Raw genomic sequence first — 18,226 nt, forward strand, 5'->3', positions numbered from 1 at the left:
TATTACACACACATTATTCTTTACATTGATGTATTCATATATATGCCAACAGCTCTTCCAAACTAAGAACGTGAGTCCACTGTGCTGCATCATATGATTGGCTAACAGTGCTTCAACCACTTCTTTAGCAACACGTTACAGGTGTGCTGCACAGTTACAGAGAGGAAAATAAGTCTATGGAGGGAGCAAGACCTTCCTCTTCCTCCAGCCATTGAAAAAGACAAAACGGCAAAACTGCATACATTAATCTGGTACACCCTGAGGATATTTACAGAGCCATCTCCTCTAGTTGAGGACTAACAATTTGCACACATATTTGTTTAACATTTACTCATTATGAATGTTACTGAACCTATTCATGCTTGAATAATGTAAAAACTTCCATATTGTATAAGAGAAGCCCATTGAGGACCTCTTTTCCACCCAAAGATACTTTTTTCACAGTTGCAATCATAACACATTTGTATCAGAGGAATAAATGGAAGAAGCCAAGGACATACGGTCATCAGGCAGATAGTGAAGAAGTCAGTCTATCAGTTTACACCAGCGATTACTATGGTCATTCTCTGATTCAGTAGATATAAATTTACACATAATCACAGTGTCAAGGTTGCTGTTGATCTGGATATAGCGCTACGTATATTTGGCTTGGAGTCCGAAGAAGGGATCGCACCTGTCCACCAGGTGAGCTGGTTGACCCACAGTTTGAACATCAGTAACAGGGAAAAGAAATGGGGGAGATGGGCTGGAGGAGGGACGCCGTGAACAGCTGATACAGAAAGGAAGTGGTGACACTATGGGAGTTCTATAGCTGCGGACGGGGCAGGTTTCTCTGGGTTTGGTTTATTGCATGGGGATAATCTGAAGATTCCTTTCTTGAATATTCATTTGGAACTTCAATAAAATAATGCTTCAAAAATACATTTCTTGACAAGATCAGTATCAAGCAGAGCCATCTGTCTGTCTGTCTGTCAGTTCGTCAGTCCAGCAGTTATTCCGACAGGCTTCTCCAGAGTGACTGGCATTATGTTAGTGTTAGCAGTGCACAGATCATAAAGCTGTGTGACTGTACAAAAAGGTGCAATACGTATAAAATCCTCAGCCACTCAGGTGAAACTCTAATCCGCCCTCCCCCAAACACACACACACAAACACACACCCCCGATCCATACTGATTGGTACATTCCATCAGGGGGCATTATGAACTCCTGCTCCCCCACCCCTCCAGTCCTGGGTCTGGTTTTATTCCCCCCCGGTGAGCGTGTTGAACTGTGCTGCCAGCGCCCTGACCTGCTGGACGAGGGCTCTGTTCTGCTCCGCCTCTCGGACCTTCTCCTCATACTGTCCCCTCAGCTCCTCTCTCTCTGACATCAGCTCTGCCACTTCCTCTTTCATTCTCTCCATCTCTGTCTCCAGTCTGTCTCTCTCCTCATCTCTTAGTCTCAAAGCTGCTCTGTGCTCCTGTGTGGCTGCAGTAGACTGTGCTGTTAACTCGCTGAGCTGCTGGAGGGTCTCTCTGTGTCTCTCTGCCTCCTCTCTGGCCTCCTCCTCGTAGGTCATTCTGAGCCTCTCCATGAGAGTGCTGACCTGTCCCACCATCTCCCTCAGCTCCTGCAGTGCCTCTCTGTGTCTCGCTGGTTTGTGTGAGGCAGGGCTGGGACGGAACTCCCTGTGTGTCTCATTCTCTGTGCAGTGTCTCTCCTCCTGCTCTCCCCTCTCCGCTGCTCCTCCCAGCTCCTCTCGGTCCTCCTGTGCTCTCTGCAGCCCCTGCTCAGCCGCCCCCCTCTCCTCCAGCGATCTGAGCTGCTCCTCCTTCACCCCCACAGCTTTGATGGGGCAGTGGGCCTCCAGCCTCCCTCCCTGCCCCGGCCTCGGTTCTGTGGGCCCCTGCAGGTGGGTGTCTCTCTGTCCCGGCTGGGGTGTGTCCTCCCGGGGCTCCTCCCAGCGGTAGAAGGCGCTGTTACTCTGAGCCATGGCCTCCTCCAGCTTCCTCAGCAGCTCGGCCACCTGAACGCGATTGTTTCTGTCGGTGTTGTCGAGGGCGTGGCAGCCTTGGCGACAGCGTGCCACACACTTCCGCAGCTCCACCCCGCCTGTTTGGATGTACCCCTCCAGGCTGCCACCCCTCAGCCTGTCCACGTGAGTGAAGAGGACCAGCGTGTGCGCAAAGAAACCCTCCCCAAAAATCTCCTGCTCTCTCTGTAGGGTGTCTTTAAACTCTTGGTGTGATCTACTCACTGGAATGACCAGGAGGAAGGCGTGGGGTCCTGGGGAGGAGAGGTTAAAACAGAGCCCCACATCCCGCTTCATCTCCCCCACAGAGAGTCCAGGACAGAACCAGTCTGGAGTGTCCACCACAGATACCCGTCTCCCGGCAACACGCCCTCTCTTCTTGTCACTCTTTATGGTCACTGGAAGTGAGCTGGCCTGGGACACAAACTCCTCTCTGCCCAGGATGGTGTTTCCTGCTGCACTCTTCCCAGCCCCAGTGCGACCCAGCAGAACCAGCCTGAGCTCAGAGACACAGGGAGTCGCTGGGAAGACCGGACTGGGAGTCTCTCCACCCACTGCAACACAAAACACCCTGTGAGATCTCCTGTCAATCACTAATGAAGAACAGATCTTGCTGAAGTCTACAGTCTCCTAATAAGCTCTGCATTTATGTTTTGACCATTTACATTGTCTGAGGAATGTCTTCGTTTAATACATAAATAAACTGGTACGATGATTATTTATTCACAAAAAAAGTTTTAAAAGTTATTATCATGATCAGTTGGGGAGGCAATGTTTTGGTGTTTGAAGAATACAACTATCGGAAAGCCCTGCTGATTTCAGGGGGAAGTTTCAAGGGGAGACCTTATGGTGGGAGAAAGCCAAACGGTCGAAGAGTGCACAGTGACAGAAAGTGCATCTCCAAATGTCAAAGGATGTATATGTTCTCCAGTCACAGCAAATGTGTGCGATGCTGAGGACAACAGGTGCTGTGAAACCAAAGACTCACCTGTTAGCTGGACACTGGTGGCCTGCAGGTGGTGATTCAGCAACACAGCACTGGCTCCCCTGAGAGACAAGAGGGACCCGCAGATTAGGCTCAAGTTTTTTTGTGTTTGATGGTGAGTGTAATCCAGTGGTATGGCATAGGTCAGTGGGTGGCAGTGTAGCATAGTGGTTAAGGAACTGGAATTGTAACTGAAAGGTTGCCAGTTTGATTCCCCATGGGATGCTGCGGCTGTACCCTTGGGCAAGGTACTTAACCCACAATTGCCTCAGTAGGTATCCAGCTGTAAAATGGATAACATTGTAACTTTGCAAAAACCTGTCATTGTAAGTCAATTAAGACTCTATCTTCATGTGGAAAAATAAGGATCTCTTCTCAAGAGGGAGCTCTGTTGGTTTCTGGGTGAGGGCCTTGGGGCTGGGTGAGCAAAGGTAGGGTGGCATGCAGTTAAGCTTAATGCAGGTGAGCTTAGCCTATAGTAAGGAAGGAGGCCATAATGGTTGTCTATGCACTGTACTGGAAGATCAGTGTTGTGTAATCATGGACAGTGCCTTCATAAATAGATTTTAATGACTCTCAAGTGAAGGTTGTGGTGTGCAGTTTTTATTTCAATAATGACTAATGACTGATTTGTTTCAGGCAGGAGAGGAGGACAGATAGAAGACAGGCAGAGCCCCATTATTTATACTCAGGAAGACGATTGCATCCTATCTGGTAACCAATCAAGCACATCTCACACATCAATTGGAATTGCTTATATGCCATCACAGGCGTGGTTTTTGCTGAGGTTGCTTTCAGTGCATCACAATCATGCATACCTGTGGAGGGATCTCTCGGGTCGGTGCTGCCATACTGAAGTGTCCTCTCTCTCTTGTTGTCTTGAATATTTCCTTTGCTCCTCTTCCTTTTTTCTTTCTTCCATCTGTGTGTGGTGTTTAGTATCTTGGCATCTCCAATGTCTTTCCCTCACCTCTATATTCTCCAGCAGCCTTGTTACCTGAAGGTGATTCTTCTTGTCCGTGTTGTCCAAAACATGATACCTGTTCCCACATTTTTCTAGAAGCCACTGGAGGGCTTGTCCTTCAGTTTTAAAGTGCTGCTCAATGGTTGTGTTTCCCAGGAAGTCTCCAAAAGTGAACAGCACTATAGTGTGTGTCCAGACTGTCTCACCAAAAATCATCATATATTCATTTATTGCTTTCCTGTTGATGTGAGCGTGACAAGAAGAAGAGAGTGGGACAACCAGGAGGAATGCATGGGGTCCTGGTGGACAGAGCTTCACACTTTTCATCGTTTTGCATTTCAGCCACTGTGGAATTGTTTTGAAGTTGTAGTAGACCCATCCTGGCGTGTCGACCACAGTGACCAGCCTTCCGTGTACCTCCCGCTGTCCTTTTACACATTCCCTGATCACTTTCTGCGTGTCAAACACCTCTCTGCCCAGGATGGTGTTTCCTGCTGAGCTTTTCCCAGTGTTTGTGCCTCCCAGCAGCACAACTCTCAGCTCTGAGAGAGTGTGAGCGCCACCTATCAGTGAAAAGAAAAAATGCAATTTTGTGTCCCGTGTCAGTCATCATAGTAGACAAATATAAAGCTACTCCAGAGCCGTAACTAAAACAGTATGTTTAAACTTTTCTTTATGGGTTACCAGAATCATATGGACATAATTATTCATATAATTACATACGCAGGTCTTGCAACACAGGAGGAAAACAAAATTGGTAAAACTATACAGGTTCAAATACACTGCAGTACAAAAATGATCAGCCACTTTTGCCAGAGCACAATGACGCATTCTGGTTTGAGAACTCACCAGGAGTGGCGCTTGTAGAGTGAGCCGCCATCTCAGTCACCCACTGTGCTCTGACAGGCAACTGTGAGCGTTCAGGGGTTCACACTACCACCTGGAGCTTATGGAGGTGTGACTGCTCAGGTGATGACTGTATGTGGACATAACAGAGCTCCCAGGTGTGTCTCCATGGTGGGATGAGAGACGCAACAAAACCTAGTCACTTTCCAGAGTGTTCCTAGCTGGGACAACCGTGTCCTGCAATTTGCAGAAGAGGCAGCATAAAAATGAGGAAAATGAGGACAGGATGCACCACCAGGGTTCCATCTTCAAAAGGTCATGGTCGATCAAATATCACTGTCATGGGTGGGTGCATGGAATCGAAACCCAATCTAAATATCTTTTTTATTATAAAAAAGTGACTTACAAGTAAGGCAGTGTACAAACACAAGCAAAATGCCATATAAAGAGTCAACAGTATTAGAAGTGCTGCATGACCAGGTTTCAATAGTCGGCAGAACAAGGTACAAGTTATCTGCTAGAGATACCAGTGCATTAAATAGCTAGATCTGAAATCTTTTTTTTTTTTTTATAAGACCAGCTAGCGCAGCATCATCTTTATATTTAACAGTGACACGGCCTGGTGTCTTGGACGTACAGTGGTCCGGCTATAGTACAAAGGACAGGAGATATGATACTGCCTTAGGACATGAATTTTAGACAATTTTAGATGAATTCTATTTAGACGATTCGGTACAATTTACAAATTCGACTTCAGTTTAAATTCGATGAATCTCAATTTTATATTTGTCTTAAATCAAGGTGACCCCGGCAGACACGGCACACTCTAGCATGTTTCCATCAGCCTACCTCTGAAGTAGCGCATCAAAAATGCCGAATGGAAAAATTTGCAATTTTTGCCAAATTTCGCTTATTTTTCCCCTGTATCGCAAAACATTTGCTTCAGGTAGAAAACATTTTGTTTGTGTTTTTTTTCGCTAATTGGATGATGGAAACCCATTTGTTGACAAAAAGTTGACGTAGCGATTTATTGTTTCCTGCATCAAAGCGTTGATGAGGGCATTTATTTGTCTCATTCGTGCATCCTTAAATACTTCCAACATAAATTGCCAGACAATATTAATTATTATTAGGAGGGTTATCAGCACTTGAAGAAATCTCTCCATTTCTACTGTATTTCACGTGTCGTAGGCCACTTCCTTTTGGGTAAAGCAACATCCTTTTGGACAACCCATCCCTGCCGGAATATTACCTTCTGCACCTTCCCTTACCTCTGTCTGCTAATAGTTTGCCCTTTGTGATTAAAAATCGGAATAGACTAATGTTAAGAAAACGTAAGTATTGCGTGTTTATTTTTTAACTTACCTGGGATTCAGAGTCAAGAATTAATTTCCATCTTTTAATTATTCAGGTCTCCCAACAGCTTTACTATATTACAGATAGCATTTGAAGATGCTGCGTATCTCAGAGATAGATGCTCCTTCTCGGGCCAGGTCTGCTACACTGCCACAGCTCCGGATGAGACCGGTTTGCCATGAGGAAGACCTGCTAAAACTGAAATGAAACAGCTGATTATGCATTTATGGTCAAACCTCTTCCCAAATTTTATAATGCCAAGAACTTGCTTGGGTGCTTGCCCGATTACATTTTTTAGATTTCATTTTTAATTTTTTCCCCCTTAACTGTTGTCATTTTGCCGTGTTCCACGTATATTGACATAAACCACCAAAATGCAGGAAATCTGATGAAGATCAATATTTGACCGTTATATTTCATGAAATGGTGGTATTTAAACAGATCAGTAGTTTTATAAATAGGAATATTGCACTTGGGGAGTTTCAGTCAGGTGTAGACCTTATCATTCAAAAAGATTGTACTTTATGTTTTGATTCTTATTTTCACTAATCAGGTAATGTAGACGAAATGTACTTCTGCTTCAGGTATGAATCATGTTATTTAAATACAGTTTAATATTGTTCGCCCTTATTATTACTACTGTTATTATTACTCTATTTAACATGATACAGTGCATTTGCTGTCTTTAAACATGTGTTTTATTTTCTAAACTGCCATCTTCTGCAAAAGAATGCAACATACATAACCACACACCATGATGTAGGAGAGGAATTGAGCCCTGTTAAATCGTTTCAATCTCCAGTTCCTGTTTTAATTGATTGTAGTGTGGCAAAAACACTGGGACAGAGTCATTCCTATGCTGTTTTTATTTATAGAGCTACTGCATGTAAAACACTGGGACAGAGTCATTCCTATGCTGTTTTTATTTATAGAGCTACTGCATGTAAAACACTGGGACAGAGTCATTCCTATGCTGTTTTTATTCATAGAGCTACTGCATGTAAAACACTGGGACAGAGTCATTCCTATGCTGTTTTTATTCATAGAGCTACTGCATGTAAAACACTGGGACTGAGTCATTCCTATGCTGTTTTTATTCATAGAGCTACTGCATGTAAAACACTGGGACAGAGTCATTCCTATGCTGTTTTTATTTATAGAGCTACTGCATGTAGCGGCAGCTATATACTTTACCATGTATGCTTTAGTGCTTCTGTTTAAGACTGATACTTCTATGTAGACTTCTACCCATTCGTGGTACATTTGCACAGTAATACTAAAGATGTAATATGGAGATTGTGTAACATATATACACTACATATCCATCAGTATGTAAAATTAGAAAAAAACACAAAAATATACAGCTTTTATTAAACATACAGCTTTTTCTTTTGACTCTGTTACATATGCCATCGATAGTCCCTGCATCTACCTGTCAATGTTAGAATACTTTACAAAAACTGTCATGGAAGCATAGATCCTTGGATTGTCCCAGTTTGACACAGTGCTAGACACACTCCTGTCTGTAAGATAAACAATGGTCCTTGGTGGTTTTCATAGGCTGTTATCATCTTTGCAGTGTTCCTCCATGTGAATAGATTATATGAGCTCGCTGTTCAATAACATGGTCTTGGAATGCTCTGGGATTAAGAAAATGTGAGCTGCTGCTAAAATAGTTTCAGTAAGATTGATTATTTTGTTGTCCAGTTTTCATCTGTTTCAAAACTTGCAGTGCTTCAGAGCAGCAGAGTGTAACACTCACTGGAAACATCTCAGAGGGTTTGAGGAAGTGGTGCATTGAGCACCTCCACAGGCAACGCTGAAACTTACAGCCGTCACAGGGAAACAGTGGGGACACAAACGAAAGCTTCATCTGCAAATGTTACAGAAAAAAAGGATTTGGTGCATGTGCCGTGGTTTTGTCACGCTGTGTTTGACTGGCCGCACTGATGACACATCAAGTTTATACACGTCCTTACTTGAAGTGGTGGTGAAAATAATTTTTGTAGCGATCTCACATGCACATCTGAGCTCCACTACAACTGCAGTTACTGATTCATGCTGAAAGAATGCCTCAGCAAAATCACAAAAGAGAGAGGTGTATGACAAAGAGAACTTTGCATGGTCACACGTCATTATAAAGTACTCATTTGCATAAAGGGTTAATTCATAATGTTCTCATTTACATAAAGAAACATAAAAGGCCCAGAATTCTCATACTGAGATGGGACTAAAAGAATATGGATCCTTTACTCTGGAGTGTGGTGGTGCTGAGAGCCTTCCATATTGATCATAGCAATAAAATGCATTCACACAGTGACACTTATTTTAATTGCATTTTTTATTGTCTGTCAACAGCAGTTTGAAATGCAGGGCCACCTTATCAGTGTTGTAACAGCACATTTAAGGTAAACCTCATTTTAGCAGGAAGCGTGAAGCTTAAAAAAAAACAATAAAATACAAGTGTTAGTCATCCAAAAGTATGAGAACTTTCTCTTCTCAGAATTATATATGTTAGAGTCTACTGCAATATAAAGACTAAAAATAGTTCTGAATACATTGAAGCTGAAATGCTTTCCTGCTCATTTTAATTTTAACATGGTTATAGCATAAGCCTTTGCTCAGACGTTAAATGAAGTAAAGGATGGAATTGTTTTGTATTTTAAAGCTGCCCAAGTACACTGGCAGCCTTTATCTGTCCAAAGCATCTACACAGGATCAGTACCAGTCCCTGTTTCAGCTCAGCCAAAGCTGCTGAAAGCTGCAATACACTTCTAAATACACAGAGATTAAATGTACAAAGCAATGGTGGGTGGGTTGCTCTGTCACAAACAGATCTGAGTTGGGGCAGTAGTGGGCAGCAATGTGGTGTAGTGATGAGGAGCAGGGCTCATAACCAAAAGGTTGTTGTTTCAATTCCCCACTGTGGCACTGCTGTTGTACCCTTGGGTACTTAACCCAGAATTGTCTGAGCAAATAATAAGTGGATAAAATTTGAAGTATATCTGGATATGGGTGTCTGATAAATGACAATAATGTAATGTGTCAATGGAAGGTCAACTTAAGCATAAAGTATTATCCAATGTAGAGTGGGTTCCAGAGTCTTGTGGATATGTGGCACCGCTGCCAGTGAGACATGTTCAGCGGTTTCAGAGGGCCTATGTTTCTGATAACCACCAAGTTCCTCTAGAAAAAAATGAGCCTTTTGTTTTCTCTCGCTGACTGCTTGCTTGTTTGACCCAAACACTGACCCCGTGCGACAGTTATCAGACGCCACCCGCGGCCCCTGCTCAGCTGATGTAACTGTATGTAGATTCCTACTGCTGAGGGGGGTGAAGAGTGCAAAGAGCAAGATGGAGGAGTAAAGCGAAGTAAAGCAAAGCGCTAGAGAAAAAAAACGCAGCACTGCTGTTTGCCGTCCGGACCCCGGCTCCCTCCCTCTCTCCCTCTCCTGGGACAGGGCGGGTCTGGGAACATCCCACTCGGCTCTCAGGGTTTGATGTCGACGTCCACCTGGCCGTACACCTGTCTCAGGGCAGCGCAGTCCAAGGTGACCATGAGCTTGGAGCGCCCAGGCCGCCGCGGGGTGAAGGCCTCGGTCCACGTCAGGGGAGATTTCGAGGAGATCAGGCTGGAAGGCAGAGACACACAGAGAGATCATTACTGCAGGGAGAGGGCAGCACTGAGCTGTAATCAGCACACAGGATCACTACCGCTGACTGCAGGGAGGGGGCAGCACTGAGCTGTAATCAGCACACAGGATCACTACCGCTGACTGCAGGGAGGGGGCAGCACTGAGCTGTTGCCTTGTAAGAGCAGTGCATGCAACACTTGCTCCCAACACAGAATATTTTCAGCATAAAATCAGGGAGGGGTCTCCCGAGTGGCCATGTGGCAGCAGGGACTTCTGCACCCCTGCAGTTTCCTGCGTTTTGCCTCTGTTGGTTACCTGTAATGTTTACTTTTGGGTGCCATGAGCCCTGGCCCTTCCACACGCAGGAACACGTTGTCCAGGTTAAACTGGAAAGGGTTGGTGAACTCCACGGTGACGAACATCTCCTCACTGACCCGTGGGACTCCAGTCACCTACACAGAGAGGATGAGGTCAGGGCACTGAAACTGTTTGTAAAGCAGGGAGAGAGAGGGGCTGGGGAATGTTACAGGGGCGAATGGGAAACTCGGGCAGAGCAAGTGCCAAATAAGGGTGGAGCCAACAAGAGAAATGGGTGGAGTCAACAGATGATATGGGTGTGGTCAACATGGGCTGGGCTAGTGCAGAAGGTCCGGGGGCAGCGGACCTTGATGGTGAGCTTGGGGGCGTGCAGGGTGATGACTCGCATGGCGCTGACGATCTGGCTGCCGTCGTCCACGCGGCCGTTGACGATGAAGTGCAGGCTGGCCTGCTCCACCAGCTTGTTCAGGTAGTCTTTGGAGCGCACGTCCACAGCAACACGCTGACCTGCAACACAGTGGTGGCACACATACACGCACGCGCACACACACACACACGTGCATGCACACACACACACATACACACACACATACACACACACACACACACACATGCGTACGCACACGCACACACACACACACATACCATCAGCAGAGAGACAGCACATGCAGCAAAGAGGACACGGATGATCAGCCGAGACAAGCAGAAATACCGCAGACATATAGCTTACATATTACATCCATAAACAGTGACTAATTTCCATGAACCCTAACTAACTCTAATTTAGGGGCTGGTGGGACATACGTTATGTAATAAACCACAAGCTGAACTGTAAAGGAGAGAGAAAATCCACTTTTTAGCTGGATTGAATTTTCTCTTCTGTAGCCTCGCTTTGCAGTTGTTCTCTGTGGCTTTGAGCAAAAGATTTAAGATTTGAGACAGTTAATCTCTTTAGTCTCAGCCAGTCCAGGCTCAGGGGATTTGATGGTGGTTTTTACATTTTAAAAACGGGGTGAATAAAGAGAACTGCGACAGCTGTTTCACGCTGACGTCTGTCAGAACAAGACAGCACAGGTGGCAGTTACAGAAAGACATATTTCACTCTGACAGCAGAGTTATTAATGCATGAAATGTCTCACCATGATATGCAGTGGGAAAGCATGTACTGTATAATGTCCTCTCCAGTGTCTTTGGCTAAACTGGATTTTGCTGGTCAAAGGTTAGTGTGAAGGAAAGGGCATAGCATTCCTACGACTCTCAACCAAAAGTTAGAAGGAAGCAGCAGGGCACACTTCATCCCAAGATATGGAACCAAACGAAACCTCAGGTTTCTCCATGACTGTATGAGCATTACACTGATTGATCATCATGTTGTGAGTTTCTTTCTTACCTTTTGCACATTGTGTGTGTGTGTGTGTGTGTGTGTGTTACAGAACAAATGTAATCATTCAAAATAGCATGGCATAATATGGGAATTTTTCTCCCATGTTCTCCTGAGCTCCATCATCCTCCAGAGGACTCCAACTCACTCTGCCAGGGCTCCACGGTCACCTTCAGGGTCTTGGACTTGACCTCGTCGCTGGTGACGCCGGTGTAGTAGACCACGTAGCCGTTGACGTAGGCGTTGACGGTGTGGCGGTTCCCGCTGTTGTTCTTGAACTCCAGGGTGAGCTGGAAGTCGTCTCCCACACTCACTTCCTGCGCCAGCAGCTCCAGGTGCACGTCCGCCTGGGCGGAGGTGTCTTTCTGGCGAGTCACACCGTACCCGTCCGCCTTCTCAGTCACCGTGCGCTCCTCGTCAGTGCCTGCCCCGGGAGTCCCACCAATCAGTTTTACCCGTGTTAGAGTCCCACCAATCAGTTTTACCCGTGTTAGAGTCCCACCAATCAGTTTTACCCGTGTTAGAGTCCTAACAATCAGTTTTACCCGTGTTAGAGTCCCACCAATCAGATCTACCTGTGTGGAAGCCTGACCAGTGGCATCTTTTCATGATCAGCAATGATCAACTAAAAGCCCATCCCTGACAGTGTTAAAGAGGAATAATGCTACTACAGTGCTTTTTGGTTGTGAGTTGCAAGAAATTTCTCTGTAAGTTTGTTTAACTTTTGGAGGCTATATCATGATGTGAGAGAATTTTCTTTAATTCTTTCTATGTGCATCAACACCTCATAATTCAGCAGTGTGGCATTAGTGGTAAGGAGCGGGTCTCATAACCGAAATGTTGCTGGTTCGATTCCCCGCTGGACATGCATTTAACCCAGAATTGCCTAAACTGTACAAATGGATAAAACTGTAACCAATGTAAGTCACTTCAGGTTAGAATGTAGGTAGCTCTGGATAAGAGCTCTGATAAGAGTGTCTGCTAAGTGTCAGTAATGTAATACAATATAATTCACAAAACCATGAATTCTGCATCATGCTCCCACGTCTCTTTCCAGCTGAGGCATCGGTTTCCACTCTTACTCATGCTAAGCAAGACTTGCTGTCATGTCATATGAGAGAACCTGCTTTTGGGTTATACATTGGTAACGTAACAGTGTTTGGCTGTGTGCCCACAAACAGCGTTATCCCAGCTCGGTGTGCCCCTCCTCCCCCCGTACCCTCCTGGAATTTGTAGAGGCTGGTGATTTCGACGGGCTCGTCCCGGCCGATCGCTTTGGTCAGAATCTTGCGACCCACGTGGGACCGGTTGACCTTCACGACCTGCATGCTCCCGTTCTTGTTCCGCTCGTAAAACACCACGTCGCTGTTCACCTGTGTGGCAACAACAGAGACCAGGTGAAACGCTGGCAGAGACTCCCACCGGCAGAGACCAGGTGACACGCCCCCACCGGCAGAGACAAGGTGACACGCTGTACACGCCCCCCACCGGCAGAGACCAGGTGACAGGCTGGCAGAGACTCCCACCGGCAGAGACCAGGTGACACACTGCACAGGGTGAACATCGCGTCTCCTTCCTGTGGCCCTCAAACCCCGATCCTCAGCAGTACAGTACAGTGAATTACTGATATAGGACACAACCACATACATAATGACAAACACTGAAATAGAGTCATTTCCTAATCAGTACCAATACTTAATAAATAATAAATAAATCACAAAACAAATCTGAGAAAGTTACTGACATGGTTTTGGCAAATAGTGCCCAATTTATTTCCTTAAGGCTTGTTAATTTATTTGGTTATTTCTTTTAATGCTTCATGATTCTTTGAAAATGCATATCAAAATTTAAAAAATTATATATAAAAAAGATGTGTAAGCAACAATTTTTACAGAAATGTCATGAAGACGACTGGCTAGTAGAATCAGGCCAAATCCTGAATTTGGTAAAGCCTACAGCTAACTGCCCTTTCAGGGAAGATAATTTAAGGGTTGTGCCTTATCCGTGTTCCTACTTCCTGTCTCACTGTAGTGAGAGTCAGGGTGGGGGGGTGGGGGCAGAGCAGTTGCTGAGATGTAGCAGGTTACCTCTGCAAACACAAACGGAGCATCGAAGGGGTAGCATATCTCTCCATGTTTGATGGCGTGGACAGAGGCAGGACCACATCTGTACAGCCCTACAGCAGAAAGAGCAGAAAAACACAGCCTTAGTTTAAACCTACTGTGAAGGAGAGCCTTCACCACCTCTCCCCAAGTACTAAATATCAATCGTCAATTGTTGTCAATTACAAGTTAATTGTGAATTGTGTCAATTATTTAATTGTGTGCACCTGTGTTAATTTGTTTGGGAACTCTGGCCTATTGGATAACGAGCCACACCTGACTGATTGAAGCCTGATTAAATGCAGGTGTGGCTGCAGAGCTGAGGGAGGCTCGCTGTGTCGCTGCTGCTGGTGCATAGGCGGGTTTCCTTTGTTTTGCTTGTTGTATTTTAAAAATAGATCACGGTTTTCTTTTAACCTTTTGTTCCTTTGGCTCATTAATGAGAAGTGTTGGTGGGCTCCTCTACACTTACACTGAGGATCAAGGTGAATCAGTGGGTTAGCTTGAAGAGGAGCAAACATTTTTGTGACAATATAAACTGGCAGGGGGGATCAGGGGTTGGTGGTGGTGGTGGGGGGCTCACCATCGCTGGTCTCCTGGGGGGTGGCATCCACAGCCTGCCAGCCACCAAACCCTGTAGGCAGGTCAGGTCTGCTCATGTAGCATTCGTTCCAGCAGTGGTAGTTCCTGCAGAGGCAGCCAGAAGCAGGTAAAGCGTGAGCCGCCCAGAGTGCAGAAAGAGCAACAGGCTCACTTCAGCTGCAGAAGCTGTGCAAAATGAGCGGAATCATGAGGTGGAACGATGCTTGTTACCTAGCAACACTACACTGTAGCTTCGTGACCCACAGCAGTAAGTGGAGCTACTCTGTGTTGTCACTGAATTATGTGAAGCAATCGGCTTTGCTCTCTAATACAAAAACGCCATAACTGCCTAAAATCAGTGAGTCACGTAAAGCAAACGATAGCATGGCCCCTTCTTGGGGATCCATGAACCCTCACTCTCTCTCTCAACGCTACCCTCATGTCTTTTGCGTGCAGGATGATGGGGGCACACACCAAATGTTTCACATTTCGGCAGAGCCAGTGACCTGTTCCGCTCCCCCTCCCCCAATGTCCCTCTGGAACAGAGATCCTAATTTATGAGCGCTCCAGGGCTCTCTTGTATCCGTTCTCCTGAGATGTGGGACCACATGACTGAGGTCATCTTTTTGGACAGGAATGTGCCCCTCCTTCACCAAACTCTAATCGGGAACAGATGGGAGGTTAGAGGTCCCTGGTTACAGAGTGCATTCCCTGTGGCACAGCTCAGCAGCGGGGATGAGCCCTGACCAAGACCCAGTGAATCATAACGCGAATGCATCATCTTCTGACAGTTATCTGTTACATCGTTTGGGAAATAACACTTCTTTGAACTGTGGTTCAAAAAATAAATAAATGCATCTGGAAAGATGCTATTAACTGTGTTAAAAGTAAACAATTTTCATCTCCTTCCACCTTTCTGGAACTCAACCTTAATGAGAAATGAATACAACATTACTTTTTCAATAACAGCATGTTCCTAATTCATCCTCCATATGAGAGAGACAGAGAGCTCATCAATATGTTGTTCATACGTGTTAACAGAACTGAGAAAGCTCTTTGGAAACAGTGCATCTCTAATGTGACATTTGCACACTCAGCCGGTCAGTCTGATATGGTCCGGGCGTACCAGATGGAGTCCTTAGTGCGAGCTCGGTCCACTTTCCCTTCGTCATTCAGGATAATGTCGGTTTTTAAGTTTCCGTCGTTGTCATGGGCGGAGTAGAAGTTGGTGACCACCCTGGCGGGGATCCCCAGACATCGCAGGACTATGGGGATCAGAGAGCAAGGGGTCATTCCATAGGGAGCTTGCAGGATTTCAGAGCACGACATTTTCCAGCAAAACAGATACGGACACAGAAACACGCTCCAAGGCCCCTGCTTTCATTTCACTCAGAGAGCATTAACTCTATGGTTTTGCATGGAAGTGGAAGTCCTTATTTTTGTCTAGTTTTTGACGACCAGTTTAGTTTTACATGAGTGTCTAGATCTTCCAACTCTCTAGTCGAGGGATAGTATGGAAGTCTTGACTTTGACTATTTCCTGGTCTTTCAGCTGCCTGTTGACAAGCTGTAAAAAAGGTGTGAGCAAGGTGTGAACACTCACAGGTGTTGAAGACGGCGGCGTAGACCCAGCACTGGGCGTAGCAGACGGGCTGCTGGCTGCTGGCGTAGGTCAGCAGGATCTCCACGCTCCCTGTCCAGGATGTGGGGGCCACGCCGTAGGTGTAGTCCCCGCTCCAGTTCCCCACCAGCACCCCCTCATCATCCCGGGAGTTCAGCTGGCTCCACAAACAGGGCGCGGTCACAGGAAAGAGAGGGCGGGTCACAAACAGCGTCAGCAACTACCATGGTCTGCTAACCACAACGCCAGCAGGAGAATGGAGTCACAAAACACTTAGAAACTACAAAGCCCATAAACACAACTGAAGCAGAGTCAGAGGACACATTTCAGGGTGTCACACTTAGTAGATGCCATGGGCAGATTCACTGATCTTCAAATTGTCTGGATGTAACTCACCCCATTCACTTCCAACTGTGCCCATTATGGCAGACTGTCCATATACTATAAGACTTTTGAGTGGTGATTGGTCTGCAAAATACATTTATCACATCTCATCTAAGGTGTCAAGTTCAAATGTCTGGGGTACTCAGGTGTGATTGGTCTGTAGAGAGGAAGTGTCACATGCCCAGAGTACTCAGATGTGATTGGCTTGGAGGCCGTGCTTACCGCGGCAGAGGCCTTGCGGGCCACCTTGATTGGATCTCCTCTGTTGGTGATGGGCATGACGGCTTTGTCCATGACATATAGGCAGGCGTCGAGGATCCCATACTCAAACTGCAACAACGAGAGGATTCACTGAAATCTCTCTAAATCCCGGAAACAGAAATGAAGACTCCATTATCATGACAATGTGATACACCGCTTGCTCTGTATTGCTAGCAAGCCTCCTTCTGACCTTTCGAAATGATGCTGGTTTCTAGAAATTGGGCACGTCAAAACAGCACTGTGAATCAGGCTTTTTAAAATAAAAATGAAGTATTTTCTACAGCTGGTCAGTTTATTTCAGGAGAGTAAGTACAATATGAGGTAATAAGGGAGCACTGCTCAGTGTTTTTAACAATAAAAAAGGGGTGTGTCTGTGCGCGTGCATGTTTAATTACACTACACAGGCAATACAAAGCAAATAACACTGACCTGTGTTCATGCCTCGTGCAAAACCTCCTCAGCAGTTTATTACCATAATGTTCATAGGGGGCTGGGCAGCAGATTGTTGTTGTGAGATGGTTCTCATGGGTTTATTAACTACTGTTGAATTTTAGTTAATTGTTTTCATTGTAACTGTAATACACCCGACACATAAAAAAACACATTTTAACATACAGCTGGGGGAAAGCCATTAAAAAAAACTAAAGGGATTGAAGTGAAATAAAAAGACAAATGCAATGGGAAAAAAGAAAACATGGAAACTGGAATCCTGGAAATCCTGGAAATGGATTACTCCCTTTTTCGATCAGAATGGTATCAACCCTGGGTTTAGCTGAAAATGACTTGGACAGTGGATTGTGCTTTCCATCCTATCATGTAGAGAAACCTTGGCTGGATTATGTGTCCTATGAGCAATAGAACAGTCTATTCCTCTGTGTAGGGCAGATCACTCGGGTACAGTTTCACTGCCAAAGCTTCTGATGACCTAATGTTGCCACAGGGATTTCACCTGGCGTGTCTGAGTGTGGAGCATCTTCAGATCACACACTTTGACATTAGGGTCATTGAGTTCTTTAAACTCAACTTTAACTTTAAATTAAACATTTTTAGTGGTGTGTGTGTCTGTGTGTTACATAGCTGAATCAGAGTTAGAATATAAGTGTCATTTACTCGATAGTGGAGCTGAAAAAGAGACACCTTTCTGCACTGCTGTTACAGGCTACCATTGAAAACAATGAGCCAGGAAAGGCATATCTAAACAAACCTGACCACAACACAAACAGATTAAACTGTTTATATATAAATTATTTTTCCACCCCAGCGAGGAAAAGATTTTTCTGCCCTGTGTGTTTTTGGAGTGAAAGCAACAAAGGGTGAAATAATTGGCTGAAAAAAATCTTTGGTGTGACTCAGAGACACGACTAATTACTCTCCTCACCCATTTCGATTACATCATCTGTCGGTTAAATTTGTACACTCAGTATTTTATGGCCTATGTTTCCCAGTGGGGCCTGGCGTTTATATATGTCTTTTGAACTGAGAGCCAATCTGTGCAGCTTGTTTTTCTGGTACAGTCATATGGCTGTACTCTCTAAGTACACTGTGTTTGAGAATGAAGACTTTCATCTGTCAATCCTTGGACTGCTCCTTTAAATCCATCGCAGAAGAGCCTTGTCAGTCATTGAGCCTTGGATGCCTGCCTGTAAGGTTTGTTTTAGCGTGGGCTGCAGGTCAGAGGTAGACCCAGTGGGAAGCATGTTTTCCACAGTGGTGTCTGAGGCCTCTGGAGAGCCTGTGGGGAATGGGTCTGGCTGGCAGTGTCTGGGCGGTGTACCTACCT

At 45.4% G+C, this 18,226-nt stretch overlaps 2 protein-coding genes across 2 annotated transcripts in view; both read right to left on the reverse strand.

The window, feature by feature from the left end:
* Positions 1 to 633: 633 nt before the first annotated feature.
* On the reverse strand, positions 634 to 3,849 carry LOC118793529 (GTPase IMAP family member 2-like). Its single transcript, XM_036551749.1, has 4 exons — positions 3,817 to 3,849; positions 3,002 to 3,060; positions 1,497 to 2,509; positions 634 to 689 (listed from the first exon to the last, which is right to left on the reverse strand). Exons 1-4 carry the CDS (start codon positions 3,847 to 3,849, stop codon positions 634 to 636), a joined length of 1,161 nt encoding a protein of 386 aa, XP_036407642.1.
* Positions 3,850 to 8,797: 4,948 nt separating this feature from the next.
* The window catches only part of f13a1b (coagulation factor XIII, A1 polypeptide b), a 15,577-nt gene continuing 6,148 nt past the window's right edge, over positions 8,798 to 18,226 (reverse strand). Inside the window, exons 5-15 of the mRNA XM_036550752.1 lie at positions 18,225 to 18,226; positions 16,408 to 16,515; positions 15,784 to 15,958; positions 15,308 to 15,446; positions 14,183 to 14,286; positions 13,585 to 13,673; positions 12,717 to 12,870; positions 11,646 to 11,921; positions 10,463 to 10,623; positions 10,114 to 10,250; positions 8,798 to 9,795 (exon numbers count right to left, since the gene is read on the reverse strand). The exon at positions 18,225 to 18,226 is cut by the window's right edge and continues 117 nt beyond it. Coding sequence (XP_036406645.1) covers positions 9,654 to 9,795; positions 10,114 to 10,250; positions 10,463 to 10,623; positions 11,646 to 11,921; positions 12,717 to 12,870; positions 13,585 to 13,673; positions 14,183 to 14,286; positions 15,308 to 15,446; positions 15,784 to 15,958; positions 16,408 to 16,515; positions 18,225 to 18,226 — 1,487 coding nt within the window. The 3' untranslated portion in view covers positions 8,798 to 9,653. The remainder of the gene's footprint in view (positions 9,796 to 10,113; positions 10,251 to 10,462; positions 10,624 to 11,645; positions 11,922 to 12,716; positions 12,871 to 13,584; positions 13,674 to 14,182; positions 14,287 to 15,307; positions 15,447 to 15,783; positions 15,959 to 16,407; positions 16,516 to 18,224) is intronic.

The sequence above is a fragment of the Megalops cyprinoides genome, chromosome 18 (assembly GCF_013368585.1).
Source record: "Megalops cyprinoides isolate fMegCyp1 chromosome 18, fMegCyp1.pri, whole genome shotgun sequence".
Taxonomy (NCBI): Eukaryota; Metazoa; Chordata; class Actinopteri; order Elopiformes; family Megalopidae; genus Megalops; species Megalops cyprinoides.

What these genes read in the sequence shown, in the direction of transcription:
- LOC118793529 (XM_036551749.1), bottom strand. Translation starts at nt 3,849, where the DNA reads ATGGCAGCACCGACCCGAGAGATCCCTCCACAG. An exon ending in CCCGAGAGATCCCTCCACAG is followed by an intron (nt 3,061 to 3,816) that starts GTATGCATGATT and finishes CTTGTCTCTCAG; the next exon opens with GGGAGCCAGTGCTGTGTTGC. An exon ending in CACCAGTGTCCAGCTAACAG is followed by an intron (nt 2,510 to 3,001) that starts GTGAGTCTTTGG and finishes CTCTGAGCTCAG; the next exon opens with GCTGGTTCTGCTGGGTCGCA.